We start from the raw sequence: 18,855 nt of genomic DNA, 5'->3' as shown, positions 1-18,855 counted from the left end.
TTGTGGAGTTCGAACTCACAACCCAGAGATCAAGAGTCACAGGTTCTTCATGGGACATGTGGGTGGCTCAGTTGGTTAAGGGTCCGACTTCAGCTCAGGTCATGATCTCACGGTTCGTGAGTTTGAGCCCCTGGTTGGGCTCTGTGCTGACGGCTTGGAGCCTCAAGTCTGCTTCGAATTCTTTGTCTCTCTCTCTGTCCCTTGCCTGCTCACACTCTCTCTCTCTCTCAAAAATGAATAAACATTAAAAAAAAAAAAAGTAACATGCTCTCCTGACTGAGGCAGCTTTTAGGTGCCCCCTAAAAGCAACACTTGACATCATGATAAAATATTGTCATACTGTTGTTTCTACAGTTTGATGTGGTGTGTTTTGTTCCATATGTTTCCTCGGGATTTCTGGACCTTTCAGGGCAAACCAATCCATCAGTGTTTATATTATTTTGTTGTAAAGTAAGTGAGTAATTTTAAAATGATTCTATTACTTATAATACATTTTGCAAGCTAGCAGACTTTTCTGTTTTTGTTTACTTTCATGTTTATTTGAGCATCACTATTTTTTTAGGATGGTATCAAATTTTATATGGGCACACAAACAATTATGCATCTACTCTTTTTCTTGGGATTAAATGGAATTGTTGCAGATGAACTCATTGCTTGAAAAAAGCACTCTTGAATTTGAATAGGAGGTATGCAGAACTTTTTATTTTTATTTACCTATTTAAATTTTTATTTAAATTCTAGTTAGTTAACATGCACTGCGGGAGTAGAATTTAGTAATTCATCACTTACATAGAACACCCAGTGTTCATCACAAGTGCTCTCCTCAGTACCCATCCCCCATGTAGCCCATCCCTCTCACCTCCCTAATCAACCCTCAGTTTGTTCTCTCTCGTTAAGAGTCTCTTACGGTTTGCTTCCCTCTCTCGTTTTTCCCCTTCCTACATGTTCATCTGTTTTGTTTGTTAAATTCCACATACTAGTGAAATCCTACAGTATTTGTCTATCTCTGAATTACTTTGCTTAGCATTATGCTCTCTAGCTCCATCCATGTTGTTTCCCCCGCCTCCCCCCCCCCCCATTTTCTTTATCCATTCATCAGTTGATGGACATTGGGCTCTTTCCATAGTTGGGCTAAGTGCATAGAACTTTAAAAAAATTTTTTTAACGTTTATTGTTGAGACACAGAGCATGAGTGGGGGGTGGGGAGGGAGACCCAGGATCTGAAGCAGGCTTCTGAAGTCTGCTATCAGCATAGAGCCTGATGTAGGGCTTGAACTCACAAACTGTGAGATTGTGACCTGAGCTGTCAGATGCTTAACTGACTGAGCCCCCAGGTACTCCTGTTTTAAAATTTTTTTTTAATGTTTACTTTTAAGTGCATAGAACTTTTAATGTGATAATATATTCTAGAAAGAGATATATAGCATCTGTCATTACTGCCTTATAACATCTCCCCCCACCCAAACACATTATGAAAATTAAAGTTTTCTTCATAAGTTGCTTTCTTCCTAGTGCATCCTTGTTTTTCTTTGAAATAATCACCGTGGCCATGTAGATAAGAGATTGTAGGACTTGACTGTCCATTTGTTTTAGAGCTGGTTACTCCATTCGGGGATACTTTTTAATACAGCTCTGTGCATTTCATTTGGGTTTGGGCAATCAACATGTTCTGTTAAGAGACCCTGATTTCTTTATACTGATACTGAGTAGGAATGAGAGCTAGACCTTTGTTCCTCTGTTTTTGTTTGTTTGTTTTTACTCTTTTCATCCTATCTCTCCTTTAATTGTTTCTGAGAAACTTGATACTGACAGTTAAGTAAAGAACAATATAGTAGTAAGTAAACTTTTATCTTTTTTAAAATAAAGAGGAAAATGGGCACGGAAAGATAAACGAAGGCCAAGAGGTACAACTTCAGCGTTTGCTTTTATTGGACAGGACACTGCAAACTGAACTGAATGCTCCTTCTAAACCATTCACCTCAGGTGGATTTCTCTGCTGGCATTTCTTCCATCAGTGGCCCCACCAGCTACTCACTCTGGTCAGAAATCTGCGAGCCGTGCAGTATCATCCAGTAGGCAGAACAAACACTTGTTTATGGTACCCTACTCCCATTAAAAAAAATTTTTTTTTTAATGTTTTATTTATTTCTAGGAGAGAGGGAGAGAGATAGCATGAGCAGGGGAGGGTCAGAGAGAGAGGGAGTCACAGAATCTGAAACAGGCTCCAGGCTCTGAGCTGTCAGCACAGAGCCCGACGCGGGGCTCGAACCCATGAACCGCGAGATCATGACCTGAGCGAAAGTCGGACGCTTAACCGACTAAGCCACCCAGGCGCCCCCCCCCCCATTTTTTTTAATAAAGGAGAAAAAATGTGTATGGCCTTCTCTTTGATTTAAAAAAATTTTTTTAATGTTTATTTAGTTTTGAGAGNAACTTTTCGGACCTGGATCTCTGGTAGAATTGAGTATCCTTTGTATTTTCACTTATATTGGGGAGTACTGGTGAGGCAACCAATCATCATCTGAGAGCTTAGTGCCTTTGTACGGCTTCTGTCAAGTCATTTTCAGCTTTCTTTCCCTCATTTCCACATCTCATTACCACCAAATCATATTACTGTGGAAGAATTAGAAGCAGTAGTAGTTATGGTAGGAGTCCTAATGTAATGAGAGGGAGCACTTACATAATGTTTAATTATTTCATTCACTTTTCTGAACATTTTATGTGTATCATTAAATCCTGTAACAATACTATCATGTAGATAACTTTATTAAATTCATTTTACCGAAGATGAAATAGAAGCACAGAGAGTTTAAGTCACTTACTCAAGGTCCCACAGTTCATAAATGGCTAAGCCATAATTCTTTTCTTACCAGGTTGCTTCTTGAACATCTTACCATTAGCACCTTCCTTCTGTTTCACTGCTTCCCTTTAGGGCTTTATGGATGTGGATTAAACTTCCACATCGTTGCTTATGTGGATTGTTGCATGAGCTTCCTGTTAGACTTCTTTCAGTTTTTCCTTCAGTGAACTTACATATGATCTTTCAGTTGTTAAATATAATCATGCCCGCATTCGATGGCTACCTTCCCCCCATCCAAAGGATTTTATTTAAAGTGTTATAATCTGTTAACTATCACTTATTTTGCTTAGATTAAATACTTTCTTACTTTCTGACACAAAAAAATGTTCCAGGATCATCTCTGTCCAAACCTTGGAATTAACACTTTCTCTAAGGAACTGTCCCATGGAATGTGGTATTGAGAAATCAAAGTCCGGATGCTAGGTATGCTTGTCGCTGTTTGGCTGCTGGTCTTCCAAGGACCCCCCATCAAATGGAGTTAGGACCCACATGCTTATATGCACGTGCACACACACATACCCTATGCTACTTTGTATGTATTGGTGAAACCAGTGAGTTCACCCCCATCCTTCCGATTTCAGTAAACACGGTTCTATCCTTTTCCTTTTCCATATAAGGTAACTTCCTTCTCAGACTGTGAGAAATCTCTCTGTCACTGGCTGTTGGACTGAATTATTCAGGAAGGAAGGAAAGAAGATAGGATGATATTGTAATAGTAGATGTGAAACTAGCGATAAATTCCTTAAACTCAGAATTCTTTAACAATGAAAAGTTACGAGGGGCACTTGGGTGGCTCAGTTGGTTGAGTGTCCTACTCTTGATTTGGGTTCAGGTCATGATCTCACGGTTCTTGAGATCGAGCCCCGTGTTGGGCTCTGCATGGAGCATGGAGCCTGTCTGAGATTCTCTCTCTTGTCTCCCTCTGCCGCTCTCCCCTGCTTGTGCACTTTCTTTCTCTGTAAAAAAAATAAAGTAAAATAATAAAAAAATAAAAGATAGTTATGAATTAAATACAGCACTAAAAAATATTTCAATGAACAACACTAGCATGCCAATTTTTAAAGCAAGCTTTATTGAAATATGACCTGTATACAGAAATGCATACCAATTGTAAATCTATAGTTGGGTGCATTTTTATAAAGTAAATATACCTGTATAATCAACACCCATATCTAGACGTAGACTGTTTAACAGTACTCCTGAAAGCCCCTTCTCTCTTGTGCTAGTCTCTAACTTGCAACCCCCTCCCCAAGTTAATCACTGTGCTAACTTCTAGTAACTGTAGATGTGTTTTGTCTGTTCATGAGCTAGTGTATACTCTTGTGTGTGACTTTTTTGCTCAACATTATTTCTGTGAGATTCCTTTCTATTACTACACATTAAATTTTTGCTGCTGTAGTGTTCCTCTGTTAGGAGTATTTCACAATTTATCCATCGTCTTTCTGATAGACGTTTAGGTTGTTTACGTTTTTTGTTTGTTGTTTTTTTTTTACTACTGAGAATAGAGATCCAATGTACTACTTTGGTAGACGTATGTGTCTGGTAGACGTATGTGTGCAGCTCAGTTGGAAGCATACCCAGATGTGAAGTTGGGGGGGGGGAGAGGGTCATAGGGTATGCATACGTTTAGCTTTCATAGATACTGCTGCAGACTTTCCTAAAATAGTTGTAGCAGTTTACACTCTCACAAGCACATTGAGAGTTTTGGTTGCTCTGAATTTTCCCTCAGACTTGGTGTTGTCATTCTGTTCTAGCCTTTTTGGTGGTTTGTAGTGATAACTTCAGCATGGCTTTAAGATGTATTTCCCTGATGATTAATGATGGCGAGTGCTTTTTCATGTGGTTATTGGCCATTTAGATACTGTCTTTGTGGAGGGTCTTTTTCATTTCTTACTGATTTTTAGGAATTTCCACATGTTTTGTTTGAAATCTTTACACATATTGGATAAAAGCCTATCTTGGATATATATATTAGAAATAACTTCTTCCAGTATGTAGGTAGCTTTTTCAATTCCTTAATGGCATCTTTTAAGAGACTAAATTTCTTATTTTTAATATTGTACAGCTTATCAGTTATTTTCTTGTGGTTAGTTCTTGGTTACAAATGATCCAGATTCTACTTGTATTAATACCTTATTTTGTTTAAAAAAAAAATAAACAGAGTTAAGAATTGATAGTGTTGAGCCTCAAAAGTATATCCTGGGACCCTTCCAGGAATTCATTAACCACTTTAAGGAACACTATATTAGAATGTGAGTTCCTTGGAGATCTTTCATTTGTAAGTCCCAATGACTAGCATAATTCGTCGTGTCTAGTAGGCATTCAAGACATTCATTGAATGAGTAAATGTAATAAATAAATGATGAAATAGACCCTCAAATAAGTTCAGACTCTTTCTAGCAGTACTGTTATTTTTTCTTTTTTTTCCCTTTGAAATTAGTTGTTTGGTTTCTAAAAATTCAAACACTATCAGAATTTCTTTTAAAAAGGTTTTTTTTTAAATAAAGGAAACCTAAAGTTTTTTTTTTTAAGATTTTATTTTATATCAAAATGTTTATTTTGAGAGGGAGAGAGAGCAGGGGAGGGGCAGAGAGGAAGGGAGAGAGAATCCCAAGCAGGCACCATGCTGTCAGCATGGAGCCTGATGCGGGGCTTGATCTCACCACCATGAGATCATAATCTGAGCCAAGATCCAGAGGTGGATGCTTGACTAACTGAGCCACCCAAGCTCTCTTCCTTTAAGACTTTATTTTAAGTAATCTCTCCACCCATTGTAGGTCTTGAATTTAAAATCCTGAGATCAAGTGTCACATGCTCTACCAACTGCCAGCCAGGAGCCCTTGAAAACTAAAGATTTTAAAGAGAAGTGTAGTGTGAAATTTTTCATTTCAATGGAAAAAGATTTTTAGCTTATTCTCTCCCTTGTGTACCGTGTTTAAAGATAAACGGTTTTTATAGTGGTAGTTCTATCTTGTGGCTTTTAGACAGACACTAAATTTCTATCATCATAGTTTGTTTTTTCCCCTGCATTTTGTTTTTAAATGAAACCAAGTCAGGGGTTGGCTGTGGCCCATAGGTTGCATGTCCCTCTACTGCTCATTCAGGAAAGATCCAGGAAGTCGTTAAGAATGTGGCAGAACTAACAACTCAACTGCTTGGATTCGAATCCCTGCTCTAGCACTCAGTTATCTATAACCTTAGGAAAATAACCTAATCTCAGGTACAGTGGACAGTTTTTTCATCTGTAAAGTGAGAATAATGATATGCCAAACACATAGGATATTTATAAAGGTTAAATGAATTAATACTTGTAAATTTTGTTTATTTAAAGTTTATTTATGTATTTTGAGAGAGTGTGTGTGCCGGGGGAGGAGCAGAGAGAGAGGAAGACAGCACCCCAAGCAGGCTCCGCACTGCCAGTGCAGAGCCCAACATGGGGCTCAAAGTCACAAACTGTAAAATCATGCCCTGAGCTGAAATCCAGTCAGTTGCTTAACTGACTGAACCACCCAGGCACCCCAATAGTTGTCAATATTTAAAATAGTACCAAAACATAATTAACAGATGTTATAAAGTAAAGCGATCAAAGTGATTGATCTACATTGGAGATTATAATGAAGTTAAATAATAGAAGGCATAAGTAACTGAACTCACATTTATAGTCAGATATTCGAACTACCCAAAGAAATATAAAAGCAGTGCTTTGGAGATTAGCAAAAAAAAATCCTCTTTTGTATCACAGATAGCATATATAAAATTTTTGTTAGAGGCACCTGGGTGGCTTGGTTGAGTGTCGGACTCTTGATTTCAGCTCAGGTCATGATCTCATGGTTTGTGAATTCAAGCCCCACATTGGGCTATGCACTGACAACGTGGAGCTTGCTTGGGATTCTTCCTCTCTCCCTCTCTCTCTGCCCCTCCCCGATCGATGTTTCTCTCTCTCTCTCAAATTGAATAAACATTAACAAAAATTTTTATTATTTTTATTTATTTATTTTTTAATGTTTTTATTTATTTCTGAGAGAGAGAGAAAGAGCGTGAGCAGGGGAGGGTCAGAGAGAGAGAGAGAGGGAGACACAGAATCCAAAGCAGGCTCTAGGCTCTGAGCTGTCAGCACAGAGCCTGATGTGGGGCTCAAACCCACGAACCGTGAGATCATGAACTGAGCCAAAGTTGGACACCTAACTGGCTGAGCCACCCAGGTGCCCCTAACAAAAATTTTTAAAAAATTGTTGGCTATAACCCTGAATTAGCTAAATGCCATATATTTGCAATGAAAGATAGTAGAAAATGTTGTAAGGGAATAATTAAAAGAAAAACAATAAGAATATAATGAAAACAGTTTTAAAAATTTCACCCTTTAGAGCACCTCAGTGCTTCTGTCAGGTAAGCTTTTGACTTCTGCTCAGGTATGATCTCATGGTTTATGAGTTTGAGCCTGCGTTGGGCTGTCTCTGTCGGTGCAGAGCCTGCTTTGGATCTTCTGTACCCTCTGCCCCTCCCCACTTGTGCTCGCCATCTCTCTCTCAAAGAAAATAAATACGCTTTAAAATTTCNAAAAAAAAATAAAATTTCACCCTTCTCTAATGTCAGTGTTGAGTATCGTACTCTGTCAAGACTCCTCCTGGCCTTCCAGCTCCTGCTGCTGTTATTCCAGGAATCTAGCTCCAGTAGGGCCTCCATTCATGGGTTCTGTCACCTTACTGTAGAAGTGTGGAGTTTGTAGTTGATAGTTTTTATCAAATTAGGGGACAGTTCGGCTTTTAGTTCTTTAAATCCCCTCCTGTTCTCCAAGACTCTGGTTATATGTAAGTCAGGTCATTTGATGTTGTTCTACAGCTCCCTGATAATCATTTTTAAAAATCTTTCTCTGATGTTCATGCTTTCCTCTGCTTTCTTGAAAGTGCTTATACTAGCTGGGTAAATGTCATGCTCTGTTAAAATGATCATTCATGTTATTTCTGGGTCAATTTCTGTTGATGGTTTTTTTTTTTTCTCTTGATGGTGGGTTATATTTTCCTTCTTTGCCTGCTTGGTATTTTGGATTGGATGTTGGACATTGTTTTATGTTTTAGGATCTGAATTTTTCACATACCCTTTAAATAGTTCAGGGTTTGGCTTTGACATAGTTAAGTTACTTCGAGTCAACTTGATGTTTCTTGTTTTTTTGTTTTTTTAATTTTTAATGTTTATTTTGCTTTTGTGAGAGACAGAGCATAAGCATGAGCAAAGGAGGAGCAGAGAAAGAGAGGGAGACACAGAATCAGAAGCAGGCTCCAGACTCTGAGCTGTCAGCACAGAGCCCAACACGGGGCTCTCACAAACCTTGAGATCATGACCTGAGCTGCCACTCAGGCGTCGCAGCTTGATGCTTTTGAAGCTTGCTTTCGAGTTTAGTTACAGCGGGTCCAGAACAACATTCAGAGTAGGACTTCTTAGGCTCCACTGTAGATGCAGTGCCTTTCTGAGGACTCTCCCTAATGTCTTGTATGTTAAGGAGCCTTTCTCTTTGGCTCTTTAGGAAGCCTGCTGATTGTTCAACTTTTTTTTTTTTTAATTTTTTAAAATGTTTATTTTTGAGAGAGAGAGCGGGAGAGAGCGCACACGTGTGCGCACGCGCATGGGCGGGGGAGGGGCAGAGAGAGGGGGAGACACAGAATCTGAAGGAGCTCCAAGCTCTGAGCTGTCAGCACAGAGCCTGATGCGGGGCTCAAAACCACAAACCGAGAATCATGACCTGAACCGAGGTCAGACGCTTAGCCGACTGAGCCCCCCAGGCGCCCCCGTCTACTCCTTTCTCAGGGGCCTTTCCCCAGTCTCTGATAGTGTTCTCAAACGCATGTGCAAGTCAGTATTCGGTCAAGGGCTTGGCGTACCTCTGTATATCTCCTGAACTCCCTCTCTTGCACAGCTCCCTTCTTTCTGGTATGCTGTGCCAATAATTTTTGTCACCTTGTCCTCTCTACGCTCTGACCTGTGGCTCCTAAGTGAAAGTTCCAGGCTGTTTGGGTTCCCCTGCTTGTGCTGACGTCTGGGGACTCTAGGCGGTGTGCCCGGGCAGGGGCAGGCTGCTCTGCGGTAGTTTTCTCGGCAAGCACGGCCTGCACTGCCCGTTCCCTCTCTAGTCGTTGCAGCAGGAGGGGAGACCTGCCTGTTGTCCTCCCATCATGGGTGGAAGCAGAAGGCTCTGTGTCTCATCCTGATGTCCTTCCCCTCGCTCTTACCAGTGTAACTTCTCTGTTCGGCCATCATTGTCACTCCCTTGAACACACCTCGAGTCCCCTGATGCTCTCTCCTTGCACCTGGGAAAACCACAGCCCTGCTTAGATCATCTCTCCACCTTCCAGTGCCCGCACCGTGAGTGTGCCAGCCTGGAGGGCATCAGCCCCAACTGCTGCTTGCCGTCCCCGCTGCCGCCCCACCGGCCCCGTGCTTTTTCGCTGTAAATCCCTGACCACAGTCCGTAGATGAGCCCGGCCACACTGCCGTGGTCATCTCTTCTAATCTCCTCGGTATGTGATTCACACCTTTTCTCTTAGGATTCCGTATGTCCTCGCCTGGCTTTCAAGACATTTTCCTTTCTCTGCATCACTGAAAACCCGAAGTAATCACACATGAACTTTGGAGCGTGGTACTGACATCATCTGTCCTTCTACCAACCTCCGCATGTTCGTGCTTTGCCTCACCTGCTTCGCGTCGAGGTATTTCCTCACCTGTTCCGTATGCCTCTTTCCCTCTCGCTTCCCCGGGCAAGTTAAGTTTAAATTCAGATTCTCTGGCAGTTCCGTCTCCTTCTCTCATGTCATCAATGTCATGTCCTAGAACACGCCCACTAGTGTAAAAACGTACTGTCCATCCATCTTGAAAATGTGTGTCCCTCTCCCGCTGTCAGCTACCGTGCCGTTTCTGTGCCCTTTACAACCGGCCTGCCAAGAGTTGTCTGTACTTTTCCAGTTTTCTTTCTCTTTTCTCTCTCAGTTCCGTTCCCTGGCTTTTGCCCTGACCGCTTTGTGGGAACTTCTCTTATATCATCAGTGTGACGTCTCTGTGACTTTCGTATCACTATTTCAGTAGCCGTCTTACATAACCTTCCAGGAGCCTGTGCTGCGCTGACTGCCCCCCCTTTCTTGATGTGCTGTATTCCCTTGGTTTCCAGAATCCCGTGCTCCTGATTTTCTCGCCACCTCTGCGGCTGTCCGTCTCCTTTCCAGTTCTCACTCTTACACCTCTTCATGTTGGGGGCCCGAGGCCTCGGGCCTGGTCCTCTTCCCTCGCCTACTCAGTCTCTTGGTAGTGACAGTAACAAGTTGTAAAGCCCTCGGTACTCCAGTGACTTCCATATTTTAATTTCCTGCCTAGACCTTTCTATAAATTCTAGAGTTTCTTATGAAACTGCGCATTCAGTGACTTCAAAGGGCTCTGTGATAGATGTGTCAGACGTAACATGTCTGAAGCCAGACCTTCCTTCTAACCCCGTTCCATCTCTAGTTTTTTCCATTCCAGTTGATGGACGTGCCATACTTCTTGGATGTGTCAAACGACAAAACTAAAACAGTTTAGTAATGACTTTGATGTCCTCGATGCCAGGGAAGGTGACCCTTGGATTGAGGGAGTACAGTGCCAACAGCCCATGGAGGACTCTTCCCGAAGGGTCTGTGGCGAGGGAAAGCTTTATAGAATGTTAGAAGAGGCAGGACAGAAACAGGGCCTGATCAGTCAGGACGTTGGAGATTTCCTTATAAAGCAAGCAGGTCCTCTCTTCTAGGGTAGAACAAGCTAACTAAAGCTGAGTAGGAGGATTGTGATTGGTGTTAGGTTTCCTTGGCCGTGAGGTTTTTCCCCAGCTGCAGGCTGACTTGGTTTAGATTTGTGACATGGGCTGGCCCTCGCAGTGGACTCCATTCTGTGGGTCTTGACATATCGGACAAAAGCCTTAGAGTCATGCTTTACGCCTTTCTCTCATCCCAGGTGCATACTGTCAGGAAATCCTTTAGTGCCTCCTTTAAAACATAAAATCTAACTGCTGTTCGCTACCTCCGTTGCTACTGTAATGGTCCAGGCCACTGTCCCCTCCACCTTGTCTTCTAACCTTACAGCTTTAACTCTTGCCCCTTAGAGTGTATTTTTAACATTGCAATCAGGGAGGTTTTTAAATATGAATCAGTCATGTCACTTCTTGCTCAGAATCTTGTAATTGTTCCTCATCTCACTTGTAATAGAAGCCAAAGTCTTTATAATGGCCTTCAAGGCCCTCTAAGGTCTAGCCTTCTGATGCTTCCCTCATGTCATCTGCTCTCTGTCTTCAGTTTACACTACCTTGAGTACATCTACTACTACCTTGAATACATCTACATGGGCTTCTACCCTATGGAGTGAGAGAGAGAGATTATGAGCAGGGAGGGAAGAGGCAGAGAGAGAGGGAGGGGGAGAATCCCAAGTAGGCTCTGCGCTGTCAGCACAGAGCCCGACATGGTGCTTGAACCCATGAACTCTAAGATCATGACCTGAGCTGAAACCAAGAGCGGGACACTTAACCAACTGAGTCACCCAGGGGTCCCTACTCTGGTCTTTACGAGGGCTGCTTCCTCTGCCTGAAATAGTCTTCCCTGAGGTATCCTTCAGGACCAGCCCCCCACTGGCTTCCCCATAACCTTTCTCTGTGGGGTTTTTTATGTTTTTTTTTTTTTTCTGAGGGGGAGGGGGGAGAGAGAGAGAGCAAGCGAGCAAGGGAGGGTCAGAGAGAGAGGGAGACACAGAATCTGAAGCAGCTCCAGGCTCTGAGCTAGCTGTCAGCACAGAGCCCGATGCGGGGCTCGAACCTATGAACCGTGAAATCATGACCTGAGCCGAAGTCGGACGCCCAACCACTGAGCCCCCCAGGCGCCCCTTTTTAATGTGGTTTTGTTTTGTTTTGTTTTTGTTTTTTTCCCCTAGAGCCTTTCTCTGTTTGAGAAGAGTACCTGTGTTAGTTGGGCTGAAGGGAGAGGATAGAAGGCCTGGATGTGGCCGATGCTGAAATCCTCTTGGTGGAAGAGCCAGATAGGAGCAATTGATGAGTTCAGGCTACTTGCTATTCTGAGTAATAATGGAAGAAAGCAGAAGAGACTTTCCAGCAAATTAATAGAGTTGAGGCAGCCTTCAGTTAGCCAGTGGAAGCATTCATAAATCAGAGTTCATAATTTGAAAAGTCCCTTCACATATTAATAAGGGATTCTCTTTTGCAGATAGATTTGGTGTCCTGCTGCTTAGTTATGATTTAATGAAGTGCTCTTCAGTTTAACAGAATAGGCCAAAGAATTGCTTGAGCACCATTTTTTGGATTATAAAAGAATAATGGAAAACATTCAATTATTGAATTCTTTTTAAAATTCACTATTGGTGAAAATGTTTCTGAAGTTAATCCTGTATGTTTCAGCAAACAGAAGAACCAAAATGTATTTCCTATTATTTTGCCATAGCTAATAGATTTCAGAATGTAACCAATATTTAATTTATCTCAAATACCTATTTATTCCAGTCCTCTGTGCCTTTTTGATTTTTTAATTATAAGATTGATACTATGTTCAATTTTTTGAATTGCTGAAATTGCTTATGGAAGTGGGCTTAGTTGACATTATAAAGTATCCTCTAATTAAGGGCATATATGATGATTCTGCATGTCATAGTCAAGGAAACTTTCAGTGATTCTTTAATATTTGTTTATTCACATGCTCCTCCCTCAGAGGGAAGAGTAGAAAAAGTGAAGCCAGCCATAACGTCTGTACCCGAAGTTTATGCTGTAGAATTACAAATCTGACTCTGAGTTTCTCCATAGCCAACACTAAGAGGAAAGTTACCTACACGATTCATTGAAATCTATAAGGTAGAAACAAACTAGTTGTTAGGGGAGAAGCACAATTAATCCCAGCACAGCATTTTGCATGAATATACTTGTGGGTGCTTATAATAAGAATACTGTAATTAAAATAGATGTCTACCTGGGGCAAGACAGTACCGTAACTTTTAGGACCATCATCGTTCATGGATATACGATGTGTGCATGATCTTGCTAAGACCTCTGTCACCTCATTGATCACCAGGACTGATTTGGTTGCTCTGGCTGGCGAGGTGGGTGTCCCCTTCTTCCCTCACCACTCTGTGTGCGTCCCTCCTCACATGTGCACTTGGTTGAAGATGATGCCCTTCACCGAAAGAGGAGGACCACTCTTTGGTCAAGGGCGTACGAGCCCTACTCCTCTTCAAGAGCCTCCAGACTGGCTCTCAGGGCCTGTTTGTAGTGTAGGGAAGCCGAGCTTCCAGGACGCCAGACACGTCCCAGTGCAACAGCACTGCACGTGACTGTCTACCTTTCTCGAGATTAAAAGAGAAAAACATGGTCTATGGATGCAAAAAGCATCACTTGCTTTCACAAGAATTTAATGTTAGCCAGTGGTTCTTAGCCTGTTTTGGTCATAAACTCTCCACCATTTTTATGTAGTTTTATCATGGGTTTGCTAAGTATGCTGATTCTGAACTCAAGAGGTTCTGATCCAGTAGGTCTGAGGTAAGTTTTAGAAATTTATGTGTGAAACTACCACACCAGGTGATTCTGATGTAGGAACCTCTCCTGGATTATAATTTCAGGGAGTTTGCAGATTCGGTGCAGTCTGGAACCTTATCTGATATAAGTGAGCATCACCTTCAAAAACGTGCAGTGAAAACAATCACAAGTTTCATAGGTGTGTTTGTAGATGTTTCATAGGCATATTAGAAAACTGATGGCTTTTGTGGAAATTTATTGAGGAAAGCAAGTCACGTGGCCACAGTTAACTTGAAAAGAAACAGTAGTAATTGACTAAGCACATACAGTCTCTCTGTCTTGTTTTAATGTAATGAATTGACTTTTTTTTTTTGGTAATGTTTGTTTTTGAGGTGGGGGGAGGGGCAAAGAGAGAGGGAGAGACTCAGAAGCAGGCTCCAGGCTCTGAGCTGTCAGCACAGAGCCGGATGCTGGGCTTGAACACACAGACCGTGAGATCATGACCTGAGGCAAAGTCAGACTTAACTGAATAAGCCCCCCCCAGGTGTCCCAGTGACCCTTTTTTCTTAATATTCAACTACTTTCACATTCATGGGATAAACCATGCATGATCATGAAGTACCATTCTTTTGATTGTCGGCTTATTTTGCTAATATTTATTTAAGATTTTTGCATCTACATTCTTGTTAAATTGTCTAGAGTTTCTGTTTCTTTTGCTCTTCTCACCAGTTTGGTGTCAGTATTTTGTTAGCATTAAAAAAGGAGTTGGGTGTTTTTCTCTTGTTTTTTGGTTTTTTTCTTTCAGTTTTCACAGTTCATGTAGACTTTCACTATACTTTTTGTGGGGAACTTAGGGCAACTCTGAAATTGGAAGCCTCACTCTCTGCACACAAGCCCACCCTCACTTCTGATACCAGCTACAAGTTTGGGGGTTCCCCAAACCATTCTGAGGTTCAGTAATTAATTAAATTCCTAGATCTTATTCTGGTTTATTATGCAGAAGGGATACAGATTTAAGATCCACCAAAGAAAGACAAAGGGCAGAGTGTAGGAGGGTTCCAAACACAGAGCTTTCCTCCCTGCACTGTAGTCAGATTGCCTTTCTCACTTGGCCTTAATGTGTGACAGTGTGTGTGGAGTAATGCTGGCTGTGGTGTCCTTCTCAATCAGATGAGGGTCCCCAAACGTGGGGGTGACAGTCAGGTGGGAGCCAGTGGCATGCTGTCGATTCGCCCAAGGCAGCACTGAGGAGATAGAAGCTTATTGAATTCACTGCAAGGGAGTGGCAGGCAGGAGGCAGAGGAGAGACTGTCTACTGCCAGGAGGCAGTGGGCGGGGGCTTATTTAAAGAAAGAAGGTGAGGAGGTTTGGGGACCAAATGAATTTTCCCTTTTTGGTAACTGTGCCTGGTTGTAGGTAGCCCAGTGGTCAGTTCAGGCTTATGGGTAGTTTGAGGTGGGTTACCTGATGGGTTTGTCTGTATTTGGTCAGCGGATTGCTGTGGGCCCTTTACCTAAAAGCGGCCTCTAAGCTAGCCAGGGAAGCTCACCCAACCTTTAGTGTCCANCCGACACGGGGCTCGAACCCACGAGCCACGAGGTCATGACCTAAGCGAAAGTCGGATGCTTAACCGACTAAGCCACCCAGGCGCCCCTTGTTTTTGTATTTTAATTTTTATTTTTAAGTAATCTCTACACCAGGCTTGGGGCTCAGACTCATAACCCCGAGATCCAGAATTGCAGGCTGTGCCCACTGCACCACCCAGCACCCCTCGCGTCCAGAGTTTTTATTGAGGCTTCGCTATGTAGGCCTGACTGACTGATTGCTTGTGGATCAGCTCTATCTCCATATCTGTTAACCCAAAACCACTTCCCAAACTTACACTGGTGTTTCTGGATTGGTCAGCCGCCACCCTGAGGACTCCAGGGTGTGACCAAGTCCCTCCCTGAATCACATTGGTAGATTGTCCACTTTGTCCCAAGGTTACCAGGCAAACAAAAGCTCTCTTATCAGACATACCTTCTGAGAGCCCAGAGATTACCTACCAGAAGTCAAGGCCAAAGGCCAGGCTTTCTCTTTGGGCAAGGTGAAATTCTTTCCATTTTTTACAGTTAATTTTCTTTTTTGTCGTATCTTCCTGTGATTCCCTGAAACCAGATTAAGTTTCTAGGGGTTCCATTATAGAAAACCGATTCTTTGACATTTCCAGCCTTGTGTTTCTCTTGCTAACTCCTAAAAGACAACAATAATGGACACTTCTGATTTAACTGCATTTACATTAAACTACTCTCTTATCTTTTTGTCTTTTTTTTTTTTTTAAGAATAAAGGTTCACTTCAATTTGAAGACAAATGGGATTTCATGCGTCCAATTGTTTTGAAGCTTTTACGCCAGGAATCTGTTACAAAACAGCAGTGGTTTGATCTGTTTTCGTAAGTAATCCATTAACTCTTAACTTTTTGCTGACGTAAAGGAAATTTTGGTGATGCATTTCTGTATCCAAACGGAATGCTGACTCTGGACTGTTTACTCATTTACAATTAATACTCACCCAAGCCCTCTTCTATGTTAAGTGATCTGCCAGGAGGGGTCGGGCATATTCAGAGCTGTGGTTTTTTACTGCAAAAGGATACAAAGCAAATCAGNTGTAAAGTCTAGGGAACACTGGGCGCAGGCTTCGAGGAGTACTTGTGGAATCACACGGGACACACTTAAGTTCTCCAACAACACGATTGACACCAGGTGTGATATGTTGTCTAATTGAGAAGCTCTTGGAGGCCCTGTACTGAGAGTTTTTATTAAGGGCTGGTCACACAGGTAGCCTCTGCTTGACACGTACCCAGACTCCAGGTGCTCAGAGAGAGCAGGTGTTCAGTGTAAACACTGGAGTTTGTACAGAGTTTGTACATTTAAGGCACAGGGATCTGTTCCTATCATTAGGAAAATTTCATAGCAGTGTAGAAAACTGGTGACCATTTAAATTCACTCTTGGCTTTTGGCTGAAATGTCTTAACAGCAAAACTATTACCAGTGGGGCACCACAGGGCAAGGCAAGATCAGCCTGTAGTGCTGATTGCACTTATGCCTTTTAGAAGTCCTAGATTTAATGAGTGAATACAAATCCCATCAACCATGAAGATTATTTTAGGAAACTGTGTGGTTTTCTCCTTTGGTTTCTAAATGTGCCTTTTTTTTTTTTTTTTACACGTGGCCTGAGCCCCACACACCTCTGGCCTATAAGCGGAAGCACACCTGAGAGCTGTCCAGGGTCAAAGCAGTGTCATGATCGTCAGAATACATCCCCAAAGAAGTGCCGTCTCAGAGGGCATGTGTGGTGCCCCAGATACAAAGAGTTTACAGTTGTTAGGGGACTCCAAGCAAGACATACATTAGTCAGGTCGTATGTGATCACCAGCCCTCAGTTTCCCTCCTCCCAGAGGACCTTTGGCTCTAGAGTTCTCAATCCATTTCTGTTAATTCAGTTCAGGCCTTGTCTTCAGATGAGCTGCCTGAAGGAAGTTAGTTCCAGATAGTTTTGTTTATTCATGACACCAATTGATGTGCCTCAGTAGTGTGGTTGGTGTTTAGATGTGTTCTGTGTGGAGCGTGTAGGAGTTGGGCTGCTCCCTGCTGTCCCCCAGTGCTGTGAGGTTTGACTTCAGGTGCTCACAGCAGCGTGGAAAGCCAATGCCAGGAATTTTAAGAGTAGTTAGGAAAATAAGAAATCATTAATGTCTACCTCCTCCCCTGTGCTGGGTTTCGTTTTCTCTCTTGTAAAATCAATATGTCTCATTCAGTATTGAAAACTCCCTCCCCAAGTCATGTGGATTTGCAAGAGTAAAATTTGTGTATTTTCTGCATTTTTACAGAGAAGCAGTTTTTACACATCTTAACTAGAAAGACGTGTCATTTTTAGGTGTTGGTCTGGATGAAATTCCAAATTTTCAGAAATTTTTAAAGTTTACGTCACCTCCCATGCCTTTTGTCCCAATCATGTATCCAGCGAGCAGCCGAGGAAAGACCACTTCGCTCCTGGAGACCGCTGCATTTAGCAACCAGGTTACCTCATTAAGGTGTATGTGCAAGGAGGTGGGGTGGAGGTGAGGGAAACAGAATCAGGTTTTTATTCATCCATTGTGGAAAACTGCAACAAATCCAGAAAACTGATCAATCACAGTGACCTCGCAGGGTTAGGCGTCCATTCTGTAAGGGGCTGGTCATCATGCTCCCACTTGCAGCTTTTGGCAGTGACCACAAGTTAGGAATGTAGTTAGTCTCTGTATCACATGTATAGAGTCAGTCAAGAGCTTGACTTCAGCCGGGTCCATCAGAGAGTAAGCCCTTTTCTACAGGCATCTGCAAGTGATTCAGGTAGCCCAGCCAGAATCCACGGTGCTTCCAGTTTATGGTTCCACAGAGGGGGTCTTAAATCTCCAGCAGTCCTCACGTCAGAACCCTGCTTGCTGTTCATGCACTGGATCTTCATTTCTGATTCATTATAGTAAAGGATCCAGCTATGGTGAGGTTGAAACAGCCAGGAACAGGCAGTAGCAGGCTTCAGCTCAGAGATCAGGCAATTAGATTCTGTGAATTCAGGACTAAAAAAGAGAGCAAGTTTTCTTCTGCAGCAGGAAGTCAAGATGCTGCAGACAGTCATGATCCAAGTCCAAGGGACAAGCAAGACTTTCCTAAGCCTTTTTTACTTAGCAGTCTTAGAGTCCAAATTGGCCCACTCAAAAATAGGCACATCAGGCTGGAAAATCATCAGCCTCTAAGGATCAGACATCTCCTTCAATCAGAGCCCAGTGTCCACTAAAAATTGCTTTTTAAAACTCGAAAATTGTATTTCTATATAAAGATTTCCTTTGTTTTTATGTTGTCTTCTCAGACATACCGATAGGTAGAGATAATAGATGATCACCTGTTACAGAGACTTTTATTCTGTTGCCAGTATTCAAACACTTTAAATGCCAATCACCTCACCAACAGCTGAAAGCAAGGAAATTATGTCCGCTAACTTTTTGGGGGCACTTTCCTGATAGGTATAGCCCAACTAGCATTTATGAAAGTACAAGCATATAGCATTTTGCATCTTTTTTGATCATACATCCAGATGTAATAGCCACGAAATACAAAGCCATCTTCTTAACCTCCTCCCCTGACCCTTTCTTTGCATTATAGTTGTTCAAAGCCCTAGCAGTAACTTCAGCCTTTACAGTATTAACATTACAGTTGCTGGGAGATCCTGGCTGGAGTGCAAGGGGCCTTGAATGATTCCTTCAGGAGTGCTGTTGGTCCGAAGAAACAACTGGAGTGATTTCCTCTCCCTGCAAGCACCCCACCACCAACATTTTCTCCCCTGGCTTATCTAAAGCTTTCTCCAGCCCTGGCGTCTGATTTAATTTCTTTATGGCCGCAGGAGAAACCAGCATCAACATTTGACATTTTTGGTTCACCCAAAACTTAACTCTGGGCCT

General features: G+C 42.4%; 1 protein-coding gene across 1 annotated transcript in view; it reads left to right on the top strand.

Moving 5' to 3' along the window:
- The window catches only part of CUL5 (cullin 5), a 92,973-nt gene that overhangs the window by 9,559 nt on the left and 64,559 nt on the right, over nucleotides 1–18,855 (top strand). Inside the window, 1 exon segment of the mRNA XM_077777437.1 lies at nucleotides 15,701–15,810. Coding sequence (XP_077633563.1) covers nucleotides 15,701–15,810 — 110 coding nt within the window.

The sequence above is a fragment of the Crocuta crocuta genome, unplaced genomic scaffold, assembly GCF_008692635.1.
Source record: "Crocuta crocuta isolate KB4526 unplaced genomic scaffold, BGI_CrCroc_1.0 scaffold278, whole genome shotgun sequence".
NCBI classification, from domain to species: domain Eukaryota; kingdom Metazoa; phylum Chordata; class Mammalia; order Carnivora; family Hyaenidae; genus Crocuta; species Crocuta crocuta.
The sequence above is the reverse complement of the archived record's forward strand: the minus strand, read 5'-3'. Positions and strand labels throughout refer to the sequence as shown.